Below are 16,831 nucleotides of genomic sequence, written 5' to 3' on the forward strand. Positions count from 1 at the left end.
TGTCCACTAAAATTATATTTTAAACCATTTAGACGTCGGTTCGAGAGGGGGCCCGACGTCTAAACATCTGCTATTACAAACACCGCGAATGCGAGGCAACAGTTACACACAATCAGTGTTCATCATCTTTCTCACGTTTTCTCTCCACGGCCAAAGCTTTTGAGGTTCGTTTTCTCTCTTTTACACCGTTTAAAATTAGTTTTACTCCGATTACATTACTCTTTGATGAATTATCTTCCATTTGAACCGATTATAATGTGTTTTGGTGCAGTTTTGCGCGTGTCCTTGGCCGACGATTTTGAGAGTTTTTGGCCGACGATTCTTGCACTTTCTAACGGTGCACTCCTCCATTTCCCTCCACTGTGTTTTTGAACGGTGCACATGCAAACGACTAACGGATTACATAGCCAAGATTCATCGAGGACATTAAACGTCGGTCGCCCACAGTTTGATGTGTATATAGACGTCTGACCTGTACTATCCGACGTCTACATTGACGTCTCCCAGTAAGACTTCGGTGCGAGATCAGACGTTAAAAGCCTTAAATAACAGACGTTAAAATCCTTTTCTACACTAGTAGTCCATCTTCTGTAATGAAGAATTAAACACCAATGGAAGTCTAGAGTGGTAAACTTGTAGACTACTCAAATCTAAAGGTGTTTGGAGTTTAGGCTTATGCTCATGTAAAGAAAGATAGGCTAGAAGCCAAAGCTGAGAAATGCGTGTTTCTCGGGTATGCAAAAGGAGTTAAAGGATACATATTGTGGAGGCTGGATCCAAAACCATCTATACTCATAATTAGTAGAGATGTGATCTTTGATGAAGCAAAGATGAGGATGCATACTTTAAACCAGGAATATGAGAAGGAGAAAACACAATTCAATGTGGAGACTATTATTGATAAATCTCAACAAGATCTTGAAAATGACCCAGAAAGTTCATCAAGTAACACTGAGCACCCACTTTCAAATCCAAGGGATTTAAATCAAGCCATCAATGATTATCGACTTGTCTATGATAGGGAGAGAAGAATCTTCAAACTAATTGAAGGTTTGGTCAAGTTGATCTAATATACTATGCTTTAAATACAACTGAAGAGATAAATGAACCTGATGAACGAAGAAACTTCAAAAAGGCACTTCAGAGTGAACAAAGAAAGCTTTGGTTGTGTGCCATGTGTCGCAACCGAGATCGCGACGGGACGGCGACCCGAAAAACAAACGGGTTTGAGAAAAAGATTCGTGGAGTCGCCACCATAATTTATTATGGAAAAACTATGGAAAACCAAAAAAATAAGACATGGTCTGCGAAAAGAGATTTTCAGGTTCGGGAATCGGTTACGCGTAAGGAAGGTGTTAGCACCCTATCGCGCCTGCCCAAAGGCAGTACCTTTAATTAAATGTATAAAGATTGAAGTGGTTTTTTAAATGTTTAATTTTCCCTAAAAAAAAATAATATAAATAAACTATTGAGAGACAAAAATATATTTTTTGTTTTATGAACCCGACAAGAATTGATCTTGGTCCTACGTACATCCATTTAATGGACAATCAGGGATCACGTAGTTCTTTATCTAGAAAAAGGTTTGTGAGTTTGTTTAAAAAAATATTATAGATTGATTTGGATTTTTGGAGAGTGAACACGAAAAAAGATTTGGTTTAACAAGATTGATATTTTTTTGTTTTAAAGATTTTGTATTTTTTATTTTTAAGAACGGTGGGAAAAAAAGGAAAGAAACCGACCATATGTCGACGTGTATCTATACTTCAAAAATCATGATTTTTAAAAGAACGTCATTTGTATATAAAAAAATAAAACCTTTAGAAAAAACCTTCAAATTGCAACAAAAAGAAAAAAAAAAGAGGGTGTGAAGATGACGTACCTTTTCAGCTTTCAATACTCTCTAATTCTTCTTTGGTAATTTCTGTTGGCAGAGTTCCTCTAGCATGATAAATTACTTTTCTCTATACTCTCTTATACCTTTTCTATCTCGATTATTCCATAGTGTCTCTCTCTATTTTTTTCCTCTTTTTTTTATGGCAGAGTGCGTATTTATATACACACATTGCAATATTATGGAAACCTTGCCTTAATGGTGAATTAATTCACAATAAAACAAAATAGGGAAATAATTGCCATGGTTGCTAGAAAACAAATTAAATAATATTCAAAGCATTGATTATCATTATTGTCAGAAAATCATAATTTCCTCTTTAAAAGCACCTGATGCAACAAATTATGTTAAAATACTATTTTAATTATTGCTTATAATTATTAGCAGAATATTAATTCAAATTATTACCATATTAAACTAACAATTCAAAAATATTGTATTAAAGTCATTATTTTATCCCTTTTTACCCACCATTAATTATTATTATCTTATTTTTTTTATTATTTTTAAATATTTACTTACCCGGACGAAATTGGGTGTTGACAGCTGCCCCTCTTTATTTGGATTTTGCTGGATAACATGAACCTTAGAGTTTTTGTGTTATCACAGTAAAAGCTAAATAAAGATAAAGACGCTAATTTCGTTCGGGTCTAAAGAAAAGGAGAGAGGTTACCTCGAAGCTTACCTGGTAGAGCATGTGGCAACCTTGTGGACCTCGCTGAAAAAGCCGTGACACGTGCGGAGGGTGTGTCATACCCTATGAACTTTGTTCGTATAACTTGATGGTGAGGCGCAGGAACCTCGTAAAATTAAATGGTGAGGCGCAGGAACCTCATAAAATTAAATGGAGAGGGCAGGAACCTCGTAAAATTTGATGGTGAGGGCAGGAACCTCGTAAAATTAAATGGTGAGGGCAGGAACCTCGTAAAATTAAATGGTGAGGGCAGGAACCTCGTAAAATTAAATGGTGAGGGCAGGAACCTCGTAAAACTTAGATGGTGAGGGCAGGAACCTCGTATAACTTGATGGTGAGGCGCACGAACCTCGTAAAATTAAATGGTGAGGGCAGGAACCTCGTAAAACTTAGATGGTGAGGGCAGGAACCTCGTATAACTTGATGGTGAGGCGCACGAACCTCGTAAAATTAAATGGTGAGGGCAGGAACCTCGTAAAATTAAATGGTGAGGGCAGGAACCTCGTGGAGGGGGTACCACCTTTGATTTCGCTTAAGAGGTGTACTTGCCCTATGAATCTCGCTGTGGAGGGGGTATCACCTTTGATTTCGCTTAAGAGGTGTACTTGCCCTATGAATCTCGCTGTGGAGGGGGTATCACCTTTGATTTCGCTTAAGAGGTGTACTTGCCCTATGAATCTCGCTGTGGAGGGGGTATCACCTTTGATTTCGCTTAAGAGGTGTACTTGCCCTATGAATCTCGCTGTGGAGGGGGTATCACCTTTGATTTCGCTTAAGAGGTGTACTTGCCCTATGAATCTCGCTGTGGAGGGGGTATCACCTTTGATTTCGCTTAAGAGGTGTACTTGCCCTATGAATCTCGCTATGGAGGGGGTATCACCTTTGATTTCGCTTAAGAGGTGTACTTACCCTATGAATTTCGCTGAAGAGATGCATAAACCTTTTTTTTTTTTTGAGTTCTCTGGTGCCAGAAAGAAAACTGGGCTTTGACAATCTCGAAACAAATATTTTTTCCTTTTGTTCTTTTTTATTTGAAAATTCTGAATTTCGCCACTGATGTATTTTCCTTGAACTGTATGCTATCGAAAATACGAATTCCCGTTGAATGTTGGCGATGCATGGTGTGCCATGCTTTTCCTATGATGATGCCTACACTATGATGAATGTATGAATGTATGGGTGAAAAATCATGTGAGACCCAAATATTGTATTATATATTCTGTTTTTGTTTTAAATCCACGACATCCCTTAAGGACAAGCTCGCACCCTGTGAATGCCTGTGATGCTTATTATTTTCGGGAAGGATTTTGAAAAATGAAAAAAAGATTTATTGAATAATATAATATTGTCAATTCCACTTTAAAAGCATTCCCTATCATGGAATCATTAGAAATTTTTTACTGCGCCAGAATTAACTGGCAAAGGTAACCCCTTTCCATCCATTCTGGTGAGAATAAATGCACCACCACCAAGAGTCTTCTTTACTACATACGGACCTTCATAATTTGGAGTCCACTTGCCCCTATGATCCTTTAGTATTGGCAAAATCTTTTTTAGGACCAATTCACCTTCTTGGAATTCCCTTTGCTGGTATAGTTGCCCATGGCATGTTGCGGTCAATTTTTTTTCAATGAGATTGAGATGATCAAACCGGTTTTGAACTCCATCTGCTTCTTCTAACTGGTTTCCACTAACACTTGTAGGGATGGGATTTCTACCTCGAAGCGTAGTACTGCTTCTGTTCCACATGCCAAAGGTATTGCCCCAGTCGATATGCGTACCGATGTGAGGTAACTGAAGGTATATTCCTCTGGATATCCTTTTATTAGCGGCCTTGACTGTCCCATTCATCTTTGGACGACGATAGGAAGTTTGATTGTTCAAGTTTGCGGCAATGAGAAATTGTCTTTAAATCATGATAGTTGACATGCATTTGCTCATTATAGTCCTTCTTCAACACGATACTTGCCACCTATTGGGAGTATCTTGCCCCAGCTAGAAATCTCGCATCGAACTGCTTTTTGCACTTCATCTTTGATTCTGAAGACATTTTGGCTTGAGTAGTAACTCGAGTTGAACTCTTTCTTCGTGCTAGTGTCGACTTTTGCCTTTTTTCTCTCGCTTTCTTCTCTTACACTAAAGATTTCAACCTTTACTTGATGGGGTTTTATTTCTTTAGAATCTTGCTTCACAAATATCATTAATTTTGGAGAGGGTTCCGGGTCAGTCATAATCATCTTCCATGTTATTGATAGGGTGCTCAAAATTAGGAAAAACAACATTATTGTTTTCAAAACATTCATTGTCATATCCATGTTATTTGATAAAATATTTAAGACTCGAGAAAAAATGAAACAAACATGATTTAATATTAAACCAAATGCAAAAGAAAGTGTCAACCCTAAAATAGGAACCCCAAGGCTCCGGGCAAAGCAGTGAGGTTAATTAAAAATTATTACATTTCAATAAGCATCACAGGCAAATTCTTTATCTTTCAGTTCTTGGGTCTGTAGATACTTCTTCTTTATTCTCGTAGTATATTTGTAAGAAACTTCTGTCAATCAGATCTTGGAGAAAGCTCCTAAACCTGGTACACTCATTAATGATGTGTTCAGCTCCTGGACAAATTCCACATGCCTCACCGAGGCCATCTCCCCCCCTCGATGGCATTTGTTGAGGTATTTCCATGCTCGGCAAGGGGATTGACTTCAACACTAGGTTCGTCTTCTTGGAACTTCAGCCATCCTGCATCAATTAGAGATTGTACTTTGAATTTAAGAGAGGTGCATCCTTCGGTTGAATGGCCAGTGGCTCCCCCATGAAAATCGCATCTCGCATTTGCATCAAAACTTTTAGGGTATGGAGGTTGTAAGGGTTTCATTGGACGAATAGCGGCCAAACCCTTCTTAAGGAGTTGAGGTAACAAATCTGTATACGTCATAGGAATGGGAGTGAAAATTTTCAATTGGTTCCTCTTGGCATTAGCATTTTGACCAACATTCTGATCTGGACCTAAACCAGCTCCAGTGCCCCTGGCATTAGCCTGTTGTGGTTGATAATATCCTGGTTGTCGAGGTCTCATTTGGGGACCAGACACTGTATTATTCACATAAGGAGGATAACTCGGGCTTGGTTGATAGCTATGTGTGGGTGCATGACCTCCCCACATGGGTATTGCTGATGTTGCATGCACTCCCCCTTCTTTCTCTTTCCCTGGATTAAAAATAGATTTCTTTGGAGTGGTGGCTTGAGATATAATTTTCCCACTTTTCAGTCCGATTTCGATTCTTTCCCCTATGATGATGATATCAGCGAAATTGGAAGACACGTTGCCAATCATATGCTCATAAAAAGGTGGTTGTAGTGTGCTTACAAACATTGCAACCATCTCCTTGTCATATAGAGGTGGGTCAACCTGCGCTGCCAGCTCTCTCCATCGTTGTGCGTATTCTTTAAAAGACTCCTCATCTTTCTTTGCCATATGGTGCAATTGTAACCTGTCTGGCGCAACATGCATGTTGTATTTGTACTGTCTTACAAAGGCATTCGCCAAATCTGTCCAAGAACGGATATGAGAGGATTCCAGATGCGTATACCAACTCAACGCTGTTTCAACCAAACTATCTTGAAAGAAATGAATAAGTAGTTTATCGTCGTCTGCGTAGGCAGCCATTTTTCGACAATACATGGTCAAATGGTTCTTAGGGCATGTGTTTCCCTTGTATTTCTCAAATTCTGGCACCTTAAACTTGTGTGGAATGGTCACTCCTGGAGCCAAACTCAACTTTGCCATGTCACCAAACCCGTAACTTTCAAACCCTTCTATGGCTCTCAGTCTACCTTCTAGAACTTCAAGTTTATCCTTCGCTCCTTCTACATTCGCATGCAAAGTAGCATCTTGTGCGACAATTGTGTGGGGAAGCTTGGATGTTTCATTCAGTTTTGCCTCAGTTGTGAGGATAGGCCCCTGGGTACTAATGGGAAGTACATTGCTAGTTACGGGAACAACCAAAGAAGTATGCTCTGCCTCTGAATGATCTCCAATAGGCGGTGTGTAACCTGGTGGTAAACCATACATTGGAAATGTGAATTGTGTGCCCACAGCGTCATGTATTGGAGTGTGAGCATTATCATCAGCCTTTGCAAACAAAGTCTCTCCTGCGGTTTTCATGGCTTTCAACGCTTCTAAAATTTGACCAACCTGATCCTTTAGCTGACTAATATCGGCCTTTACAGTTTCACGTTCCTCTTCCCAATCTTCCATAGCTTTGGAGTTTGCTCGAGTCCTATAAGGATGTCGTGGAAGTTTCGCCGTTGTTTTTTTTTTTGTTTTAAACTTTATACTGTTTTTATTAACTTGGATTAGATGAAAACGAAATATGCGAAAATGCAAAAATGATGCCTGCTAAAAATAAACGGAAATCACAGAAAAGTTGAAAGTGGTAAGGATTTAAAGGACACCGGATAGCCACGTTGGCGTGTAATAAGTGAATGAGATATGTACCCATGAATGTCAAAGCTGCCCCAGTTTTTAGGCATGGGTTTTGAGTAATTTATTATCATTTTTTTGGCGAAATGAAAATGATAAAACTTTTTTTTTTTTGAAGTATATTTTTTTTTTTATATTTTCCTCTTATCGCATTCGTTTGTTTTTTTTTCAAGAAATTGAATTTGAAGAAAACTATCAACCAGGCCCAATGGGCTTAAAAAAAAGTTCTTGTTACAGTGAAATGAAAATAAAGTTTGCCATTTTCATTCTTTCCTTATGTTTTGAAATTTTGATTTTTTTTCAAAAAACAATTTTTTCTTAAATAACATGATGTCAACCTGACTTGTTCAAAAACATTTTTAATTTTTTTTTTTAAGACTCAAAATAGGTTACAAAGAATGATCATTTTTTTTATGAAGAAATATATCTTCCCATTAAATTATTTTCGAAAATCTTAACTTAAATAAGTTGCCCCTATTTTTTTTCATTTTCAATTTTTTATTTATTTTTATTTATTTTTTAGATAGTGTCCCTTATAAACTGATTTTTTTTGGATGAATTATAGAAAAAGATGAAGAAGAAAACTATTTTCATGATTTCATATTAATAAATGCTTCAAAAAAATGAAAGTTTTTATTAATTCATTTGACTAGAAAGTGCTTATTTTTCCTTATTAATTTATTCATTAAAGCATAATATTTTTGTTCTTGCTCTTTTATTTCAAGAAAAACATGACACATTTATTTATTGTTATTTATAAAGAAAATGAAGGAAAAAGGATGAAAATGTTGCTAACGGATGTGATGTATGAAGATGTCTATGCCAAAAAAATAATTAAGAAACATGTTTTTATTATGCTTCAAGGTAGGTCCGATGTCTTAAAGTCTAAGCACTGTATATGCAATCTCACAGGGAAAGCTTCCTAAACTTAAAATTAAGGCCACCAGAGCTATGGTCCTTTTCACAGCATCTTCCACAACAGTTGAGATGCAACTAGGTGTGAAATTACATGTGAAGAGAACAGACACTGGCTGGGATTCTCACGATAGCCAAACTGGAAGTAGTCCAGACGTGACACCGCTACGCAACCCCTCTAATTCTATGTTGCACTCAGACCCGGGTATAGGGTCCCACTCATGATATGCACAATGATAATAATAATAAAAAATGAATATAAATAAATTACCAAAATAAATAAAGACAATCATATATAATAAATAAAGGAAAAATAAATAAATAAAATAAAATAAAGAAAAACCACATCAATTTTGCACATTTAATTAAGAAGGCCTGATTCTCTAGCGTCCCCAGTGGAGTCGCCATCTGTCGCAACCGAGATCGCGACGGGACGGCGACCCGAAAAACAAACGGGTTTGAGAAAAAGATTCGTGGAGTCGCCACCATAATTTATTATGGAAAAACTATGGAAAACCAAAAAAATAAGACATGGTCTGCGAAAAGAGATTTTCAGGTTCGGGAATCGGTTACGCGTAAGGAAGGTGTTAGCACCCTATCGCGCCTGCCCAAAGGCAGTACCTTTAATTAAATGTATAAAGATTGAAGTGGTTTTTTAAATGTTTAATTTTCCCTAAAAAAAATAATATAAATAAACTATTGAGAGACAAAAATATATTTTTTGTTTTATGAACCCGACAAGAATTGATCTTGGTCCTACGTACATCCATTTAATGGACAATCAGGGATCACGTAGTTCTTTATCTAGAAAAAGGTTTGTGAGTTTGTTTAAAAAAATATTATAGATTGATTTGGATTTTTGGAGAGTGAACACGAAAAAAGATTTGGTTTAACAAGATTGATATTTTTTTGTTTTAAAGATTTTGTATTTTTTATTTTTAAGAACGGTGGGAAAAAAAGGAAAGAAACCGACCATATGTCGACGTGTATCTATACTTCAAAAATCATGATTTTTAAAAGAACGTCATTTGTATATAAAAAAATAAAACCTTTAGAAAAAACCTTCAAATTGCAACAAAAAGAAAAAAAAAAGAGGGTGTGAAGATGACGTACCTTTTCAGCTTTCAATACTCTCTAATTCTTCTTTGGTAATTTCTGTTGGCAGAGTTCCTCTAGCATGATAAATTACTTTTCTCTATACTCTCTTATACCTTTTCTATCTCGATTATTCCATAGTGTCTCTCTCTATTTTTTTCCTCTTTTTTTTATGGCAGAGTGCGTATTTATATACACACATTGCAATATTATGGAAACCTTGCCTTAATGGTGAATTAATTCACAATAAAACAAAATAGGGAAATAATTGCCATGGTTGCTAGAAAACAAATTAAATAATATTCAAAGCATTGATTATCATTATTGTCAGAAAATCATAATTTCCTCTTTAAAAGCACCTGATGCAACAAATTATGTTAAAATACTATTTTAATTATTGCTTATAATTATTAGCAGAATATTAATTCAAATTATTACCATATTAAACTAACAATTCAAAAATATTGTATTAAAGTCATTATTTTATCCCTTTTTACCCACCATTAATTATTATTATCTTATTTTTTTTATTATTTTTAAATATTTACTTACCCGGACGAAATTGGGTGTTGACACCATGGAAGAAGAACTTGGAGAACTCAAAAAGGATAACACCTGGAGACTTGTAAAGCTACCTAAGGGCCAGAAGGTGATTAAATGCAAATGGATCTTTAAGAAGAATGGTGAGATTCTAGGGGTTCAAAAGACTCGAATCAAGGTAAGATTAGTGGCACAGGGGTTTAAACAAGTCAAAGGTGTGGACTACAATGAGGTTTTTGCACCTGTGGTGAAACATTGCTCAATGAGAATTTTGATGTTAATTGTAAACCAATTTGATTTATATCTAAAGCAATTGGATGTCAAGACTGTTTTCCTACATGGAGATTTGGAGAAAACATTATATATGAGCCAATCGGAAGGATTTGCACTGATAAGGTATGCCTGTTGTAAAAATTCTTGTATGGCTTAAAGTAGAGTCACAGGTAGTGGTATAAGAAATTTGATGACTTCTTAATGAAATTAAATTTCAAGATATGTACCTATGATAGGGTTGTATACATACTTGAAAAAGAAGATTGGTTGTACCTATTGTTGTATGTAGATGATATTCTAGTGACAAGCAAAAACTAAAGGATGATTAATGATCTAAAGTTTACCCTGAATTCAAAATTGAAGATGAAGGATCTTGGAAAAGGTAGTTGGATCCTTGGAGTAGACATCATCTTGGATAAGCTACAAGGTACCATGTTTTTGTCTCAGCAAAATTATATGAAGAAGGTTGTGGAAAGGCTTAGAATGTATAAAGCTAAACTCGTGAGCACACCTCTAGTCCATCACATGAAACTCTTAAAGATTCAAGACGTCATGTTTGACGATGATAGGAAGAAGATGCAATCTATTCCTTATGCACGTGGAGTAAGTAGTCTTATGTATGAAATGATTTTCCCGAGAATAAACCTTGCACATAGTTCATGCATATTGGGAAGCCCTAAAGTGGATACTCAAATACTTGAATGGATCTCTAAATTCAAGACTTTTATATCATAGGAAGGATCATTTTAGATACATCATTGAAGTCTTTGTTGATGATGATTATGTCGGATGTCCTAATACTAGAAAATCTCTTGTAATATATGTGTTTACTCTCTTTGGAATAGTTGTGAATTGGAAGGCAAATCTCCAATTTGTCATATATTTGTCCACCACAAAAGAAAAATATAATGCATTGGTTGAAGAAGTAAAAGAAGGTTTATGGTTGAAGGGAGCTCTTTGAACTTGGATTCGAATAGAAGAGTGTCCAGATCTGCTGTAATAGTCAAAGTGTTATCTAGCTAACCATCAAATGTATCATTCGAGGACTAAGCATGTTGATGTTAAGCTACATTTCATTATATATGTGATTGATTCATGTGTCATAGAATTTTGCTACTAATGACAACCCAACATATATGTTAACCAAAGTGCTATCTAGGAATAAGTTTGAAAAATGATTAACTCTGATAAGTTTTAGTCATGTTTGAAATCATGAAAATAGTTATTTTGTACACCCTATGAAGTATCAAGGTAAAGAATTGTTGCAATTTCACTCTTTATATAGGTTCACCTCATAATCGTTTTAACGATTATGTTTGTACCTAGTGGCATTCTTTTGTAATACATATATATTCTCTTTTTGGTTAACAAATACAAATCAGTTTCTCTGTATATCTTTCTCTTGTCAGGGATTCCTGTTCTCTATGTTTTTGTGTCTTGTTTGTACATGAGACTTAACAAATTCCTATCACAATTCATTCACATGATAGAGAAAGCATATAAAAGCATACCATAAATTGGATTTCGCACTGGAAAGAAAAATAGTCAATACATAGGAAAATAATTTATAAGTTAAAATCATAATTATAGTCCTTTAGAAACTTAAGAAAAACAAAATAATACAATAAAATCATAAATCTAACTAGATTTTTGTAACAATTGTTAGAATATGCTTTTCATATATAAGAAAACAGATACGTTCTCCAATTCACAATGAAAATAGAATACAAATAGATACCTGAGTTTGTTATTAAAATAATGAAAGTGATGATATTAAGAATGGGTTTGTCATACATATTGTAATCACTATTTTTTTTTATTTTGGAGAGGATTTTATTTCATTATTATAATTATGTATTATAAAACAAAATTAAACGTGTATTTAGATATTTCTCTTCAACCTAATAAAAATTGATTTTTTTTTACATACATATAAATAGTTGATGGGAACTCTTTAAACAAAAAATGAATTATGAAATGTGTGACTTGAACTATTTATTTGTCTGTGTAGATATGACTTTTCAAATATAATCTTCAAATGTAGAGCATCTTAAATATTTTTGGAATTTTTATTATTAACTGCTTCTTCTTCTTTTTTTGAATATAGAATGAAACAACTTCTTGCTTCTATGAATACAGGTAATCATTTTTACCATCATTGTGTAACTCATATATATATATATATATATATATATATATATATATATATATATATATATATATATTATTTATTTTCTATACATTATATCACCTTTTTTTCTCTTTTTCAAATTCAAAAATGGAAACTTATAAAAAAATAATTTTATTTTAACCCAAATTATTCAAAATTGATTAATGAGGACCAAAATTGAATTTAAGAAATTTGGAATAATTTAAGGAAAATTGCAGGTGTTCTGAAATTGTTCATCCCAGAGAGAGTAAAATGGGTCACAAACTACAGAATGAAGGAGTTCAACAGTTTCTTAATCACAGCTTTATTGATTCAGAATCAGACAGATCCTCAAACAATGACTCACAGTATAGGTTACAATTTTAATTGAACTGTAATCTATATACTTTTATAAAATTATAAAAATGTTACTGCATTTTATAGAAATTATAAAAATATTATCATATTTTTATAGACTATCTTTTTCTTAAAATCGTAATCTATCATAAATATCTTAAAATTACAAATAGTTAAATGTAATTTTTACAACTAATGTAGCCTTCAACATTTCACATTTTGTTTAGAAATTGTTGAAGACATTCACTTAAAACAATTCTAAAGGTGTTATTATCTTAAGATAAATTTGAGAAAGTAGGTAGATGAACTTAAATAAATTTAAACATAAAGTTTGTTATTTCTTTTAAGAAATCTAGATGTGAAAGAAAATAAATTTGAAAGTGAAATTTATGGATGATTTAAGTAATGAGATGGATAAAAAAATTTAATAGATAAAAAAATTATAAAATTATTCTTGATATTAAAAGTAATATGAAACTATTTTTATGTTAGATTATTTTAAAAACAAACTATTAATGAATAATTTAAAAAAATTAAGAATAATAATAAATGAAAAATATAATTTATTTGATATAAACATAAAATTAAATATTTAGATATTAATTATTATTATAAAATCTCACATAACCCACCTCAAGCTACTGAAAGCAAAAACAACACAAAAACATGACACAGAACAATGCATATTACTAATCCTCGCATATAGATAGAATGGGAAAAAATTACAATGGCAAATCCGTCCTTTCCAATTTCTCTTAACACTAAATTCTAAATCCTTGAAAGTGTCATTTTCACTGTAGAAAGTGTCTAAGTAAAAGAACAAATATCTTGATTAATGACATTACTATGAGTGTTTGGTGATATAGCTATGAAAAGAAAGCAAATAAATTGTTTTTGCAAGTAATTTCAAGATAATAACAAGGGTTAAATATGTTTTTAGTCCCTTAACTATCAAGCGGTTTTGTTTTTAGTCCATCTTTCAAAGTAAGGTACATTTTAGTCCTCCTCCTTAGAAAAGTTTAATTTTTGGTCCTCCAAAACTAACACCGTTAAAAACCAGCTGATGTGGCTAACGATGGTGTGTCACGTGTTTTTTTTTTTGACACCCGTTAATATTTCTCAGCTCCTCTCCCTCCCTCTCCCTCCGACTCTACCATAGCCACCTCCGGCGCCACCTTAAACATCCCTGGTGCCACCATCAACCACGAAACCTCCATGCACAACCACCCTCCACCATGCTCACCTCCATAGCCAACATAAAACCTCCATCTCCACTGCCCAGAAAACCCCCAAACCGTGGTACATATGCTTCTCGAGGTTAACCTTTTTGGTAATTGTGTCGTAGATGTTTGTGGGAGAAGGCCAGGGAGGTTGAAGCAATTACGAGGGAAGTGTAGAGATCGAGGTCCTTTCTGAGCTGAACGTTGAGGGAGCTTACTACCCACCCATCGGAGTCCTCAAACCACCCTTCAAGCAAACCTTGTTCTTTCGAATCGAATCCAGAACCTCCTCCAGCACACGTCTCATGTCTCCGTGCACCTCGTACTTCTCAAAGTAAAGAGGGGCGTGCATGGCCTCCATCACCTGCTCCACTGCGTTCGTCACCAGAGACCCAATTCCGTCCCCCAGTATTAGCGTCACCCCCCGCGACGCTCCGTCCCCCGGTCGAGGCATGTACGTCACACTCCGTCTCATTTCCCTCATCGTCGCCTTCATCACTGATACTGACATTCTCACCTTACCTCTCACCCCTATCTCTCTCTCTCTCCTCTCCGATCTCACACACTCTTTCTCTCTCTAACAACAATCAAAACAAAAGATCCTCTTTGCAATTTCCACTCATGCCCCCCGAGATAAATAAATAAAAGGGAAGGATAATTTATTATTAACTTATTTATTATGAAATTAAAATAGGATTAAAATTAGGGGAAGAATATCAAATGTCAATTGCGAAGAACAGGTACTGGATTTCTGGGCAGTGGAGATGGATGTTTTATGTTGGCTAGGTGAGCGTGGTGGAGGGTGGTTGCAAATGGGGGTTTCGTGGTTGATGGTGGCACCAGAGATGTTTGAGGTGGCGCCGGAGGTGGCTATGGTAGAGTCGGAGGGAGAGGGAGGGAGAGGAGCTGAGAAATATTAATGGGTGTCAGAAAAAAAAACATGTGGTAGACCACCGTTAGCCAACTGGTTTTTAACGGTGTTAGTTTTTGAAGACCAAAAATTAAACTTTCCTAAGGAGGAAGACTAAAATGTACCTTACTTTAAAAGAGGGACTAAAAACAAAATAGTTTGATAGTTAAGGGACTAAAAACATATTTAACCCTAATAATAATAATTGACATGTAGAGTTGAACTGAACTGAATTCAATCACAAAAAGAATTGAATTATTTAAAATAAAAATTGTACTCAATTATGTTAATTTGGTTTTTAAAGTTTCAATTACTCTTAAATAGCACTAAATCGAACTATAGTTTAGGTGAAAAATATATAGTAAATAAGACGTCTAGAGGTAATAATAAAAATTCATATAGTTCAAACAATTTAGAATGGTTAAAAAAATTATGCTATAGTTCAATTCTTCCTTAAAATACTTTTGAAATTTGGTTCAATTTTACAATACTTTAATTCAATTAATCTATTTTATCCATTCCAATCAAATATATTGCTTAAAAATAGAATCTTAAATAATTGTATGGAATTATCATATACTTATATCAGTTTTTTTTTTCACAAATACTAATGAAATAAAAAAAAATACCATTTCTTTACAAGTTAAAATTGTAATTAAAAACAATTATTTAAAAATTATACAAGAATCTGTATAAATTAGTTTATACTCATTAATTTTAACTTTAAGAAAAGAAAATATTATTTTCTTGTGTTTGTTTTCTTTTAAATATGCAAAGTTCATTTAAATAGATCTTAACATAATGAGATTTTTTTATTGAATATTCGATTGTTTTTTACTCACGAGTGGTGGTTGATAATTTTAGAGTTAAATATGTTTTTAGTCCCTGAACTATCAAGCGTTTTTATTTTTCGTTCCTATTTCAAACTTTGCACGATTAGATCCCTGTCCTTAAGGAAACCATTATTTTTGGTCCTCCAATACAAACGGCGTTAAAATTCGGGTGATGTGGCTAACGTATAGGCACGTGGGATGACATGTATCGTTTGTAACATTTGCCACGTGTGTTTACATTTTAAATTGAAATTGATTAGTGATTAAATGAGCTGACGGAGATAAGGGCTTATATACTTACTAAGGGACTGGATCTTCTTAAGTGAATCAAAGACGAGGGTTGATAAGCACATAATTTCAGCTGGGAAGAAGGTTTCGGTGAACCGCAAAAGGTTGGATTTCATCTTCTTCAACATTGGTGTAAATGGTCACGTAAGTTGATTTTCGTCTTTCGTTTCGTCTGAATGGATGGATTTGGGATATAGGGTTTTTGTTGGGAGTAGTCGAAGTTGATTTACTTTGAAAATTACTGTATCAGGGAAATGGAAGCTGACAGAGGAGGAAATGGTTGCACGCGAAGGAGTATTGGTTCTGGAATGTCCCAAACATGTGGATCCTCCTCTGACTTAGCTGCAAGAAATTATGGTTGTGGGGAAAGATTGTTGCTGTTGAAGGCAACTACATTGAAGAACAAAGGGAGACTGTTTTATAGATGTAGAAATTGGGCAGTAAGTGAGATAATGTTTTACTTATTGTGATGAAGTTTGTATTCGTGATTTGTAATTTCTTTTGCAGAGTAATTCAAGTTGTAACTACTTTGAATGGGTTGATGAAGGAGACTCGAAAATTGAAGGAAGCTTACAAAGGAGGAGTGAAGAAGTTGAAGTCTGTATTGAAAATGTTGTGTTGGATCTAAGGAAGAAGAAGGACAAGTTGAAGAGGAAATTAGAGCAAGAGAGAAAAAAGTTCAAAATGATGTTGGTCTTGTTTGTATTGTCATTATGGGCATTAACAGTGATGTTTTGTTTTATGTTTGTGCTGAAGATAAATTGTAATTAGATTGGTAATGTTGTGTTGTGGATGTACTTTCAAGTTTTAAATTGAATAAAATGTGGACATCATACGTGATTACGTTGTGTTATGTGCATTTCTGTTATGTGATTATAGTTGTTATTTTAAATCAAAGAGTTTTATAGCATAGTTTATAAAAATCAGTTACACTCAAAATGTCAACTAGTAAAAGCATTATACTGGTATGCGTAATTGAACCAGTAAAAGCATTATAAAAATGAAGTCTTGTACCAGTAAAAGCATTATAAAAATGAAGTTGCCAAGACATGTGAATGAAGTCTTGAACCAGTAAAAGCATTATAAAGAATGACCAAGTATCATTGGATGTGGATGGTTTATATAAAAATGTGACAAAAATACTTATAACATCAGAAAGCACAATGTGACAGCA

General features: G+C 34.3%; 2 protein-coding genes across 2 annotated transcripts; both read right to left on the minus strand.

Annotated features, from left to right (window-relative positions):
* Nucleotides 1–3,974: 3,974 nt before the first annotated feature.
* Nucleotides 3,975–4,439, minus strand: LOC148200087 (uncharacterized). Its single transcript, XM_088112843.1, has one exon. The coding sequence runs from the start codon at nucleotides 4,437–4,439 to the stop codon at nucleotides 3,975–3,977; it is 465 nt and encodes a 154-aa protein (XP_087968969.1).
* Nucleotides 4,440–5,226: 787 nt separating this feature from the next.
* LOC148200088 (uncharacterized) lies at nucleotides 5,227–6,852 on the minus strand. Its single transcript, XM_088112844.1, has one exon. The coding sequence runs from the start codon at nucleotides 6,850–6,852 to the stop codon at nucleotides 5,227–5,229; it is 1,626 nt and encodes a 541-aa protein (XP_087968970.1).
* Between the last annotated feature and the right edge of the window lie 9,979 nt (nucleotides 6,853–16,831).

The sequence above is a fragment of the Vigna umbellata genome, chromosome 4 (assembly GCF_029865625.1).
Source record: "Vigna umbellata cultivar VRB3 chromosome 4, Vumbellata_1.0, whole genome shotgun sequence".
NCBI classification, from domain to species: Eukaryota; Viridiplantae; Streptophyta; class Magnoliopsida; order Fabales; family Fabaceae; genus Vigna; species Vigna umbellata.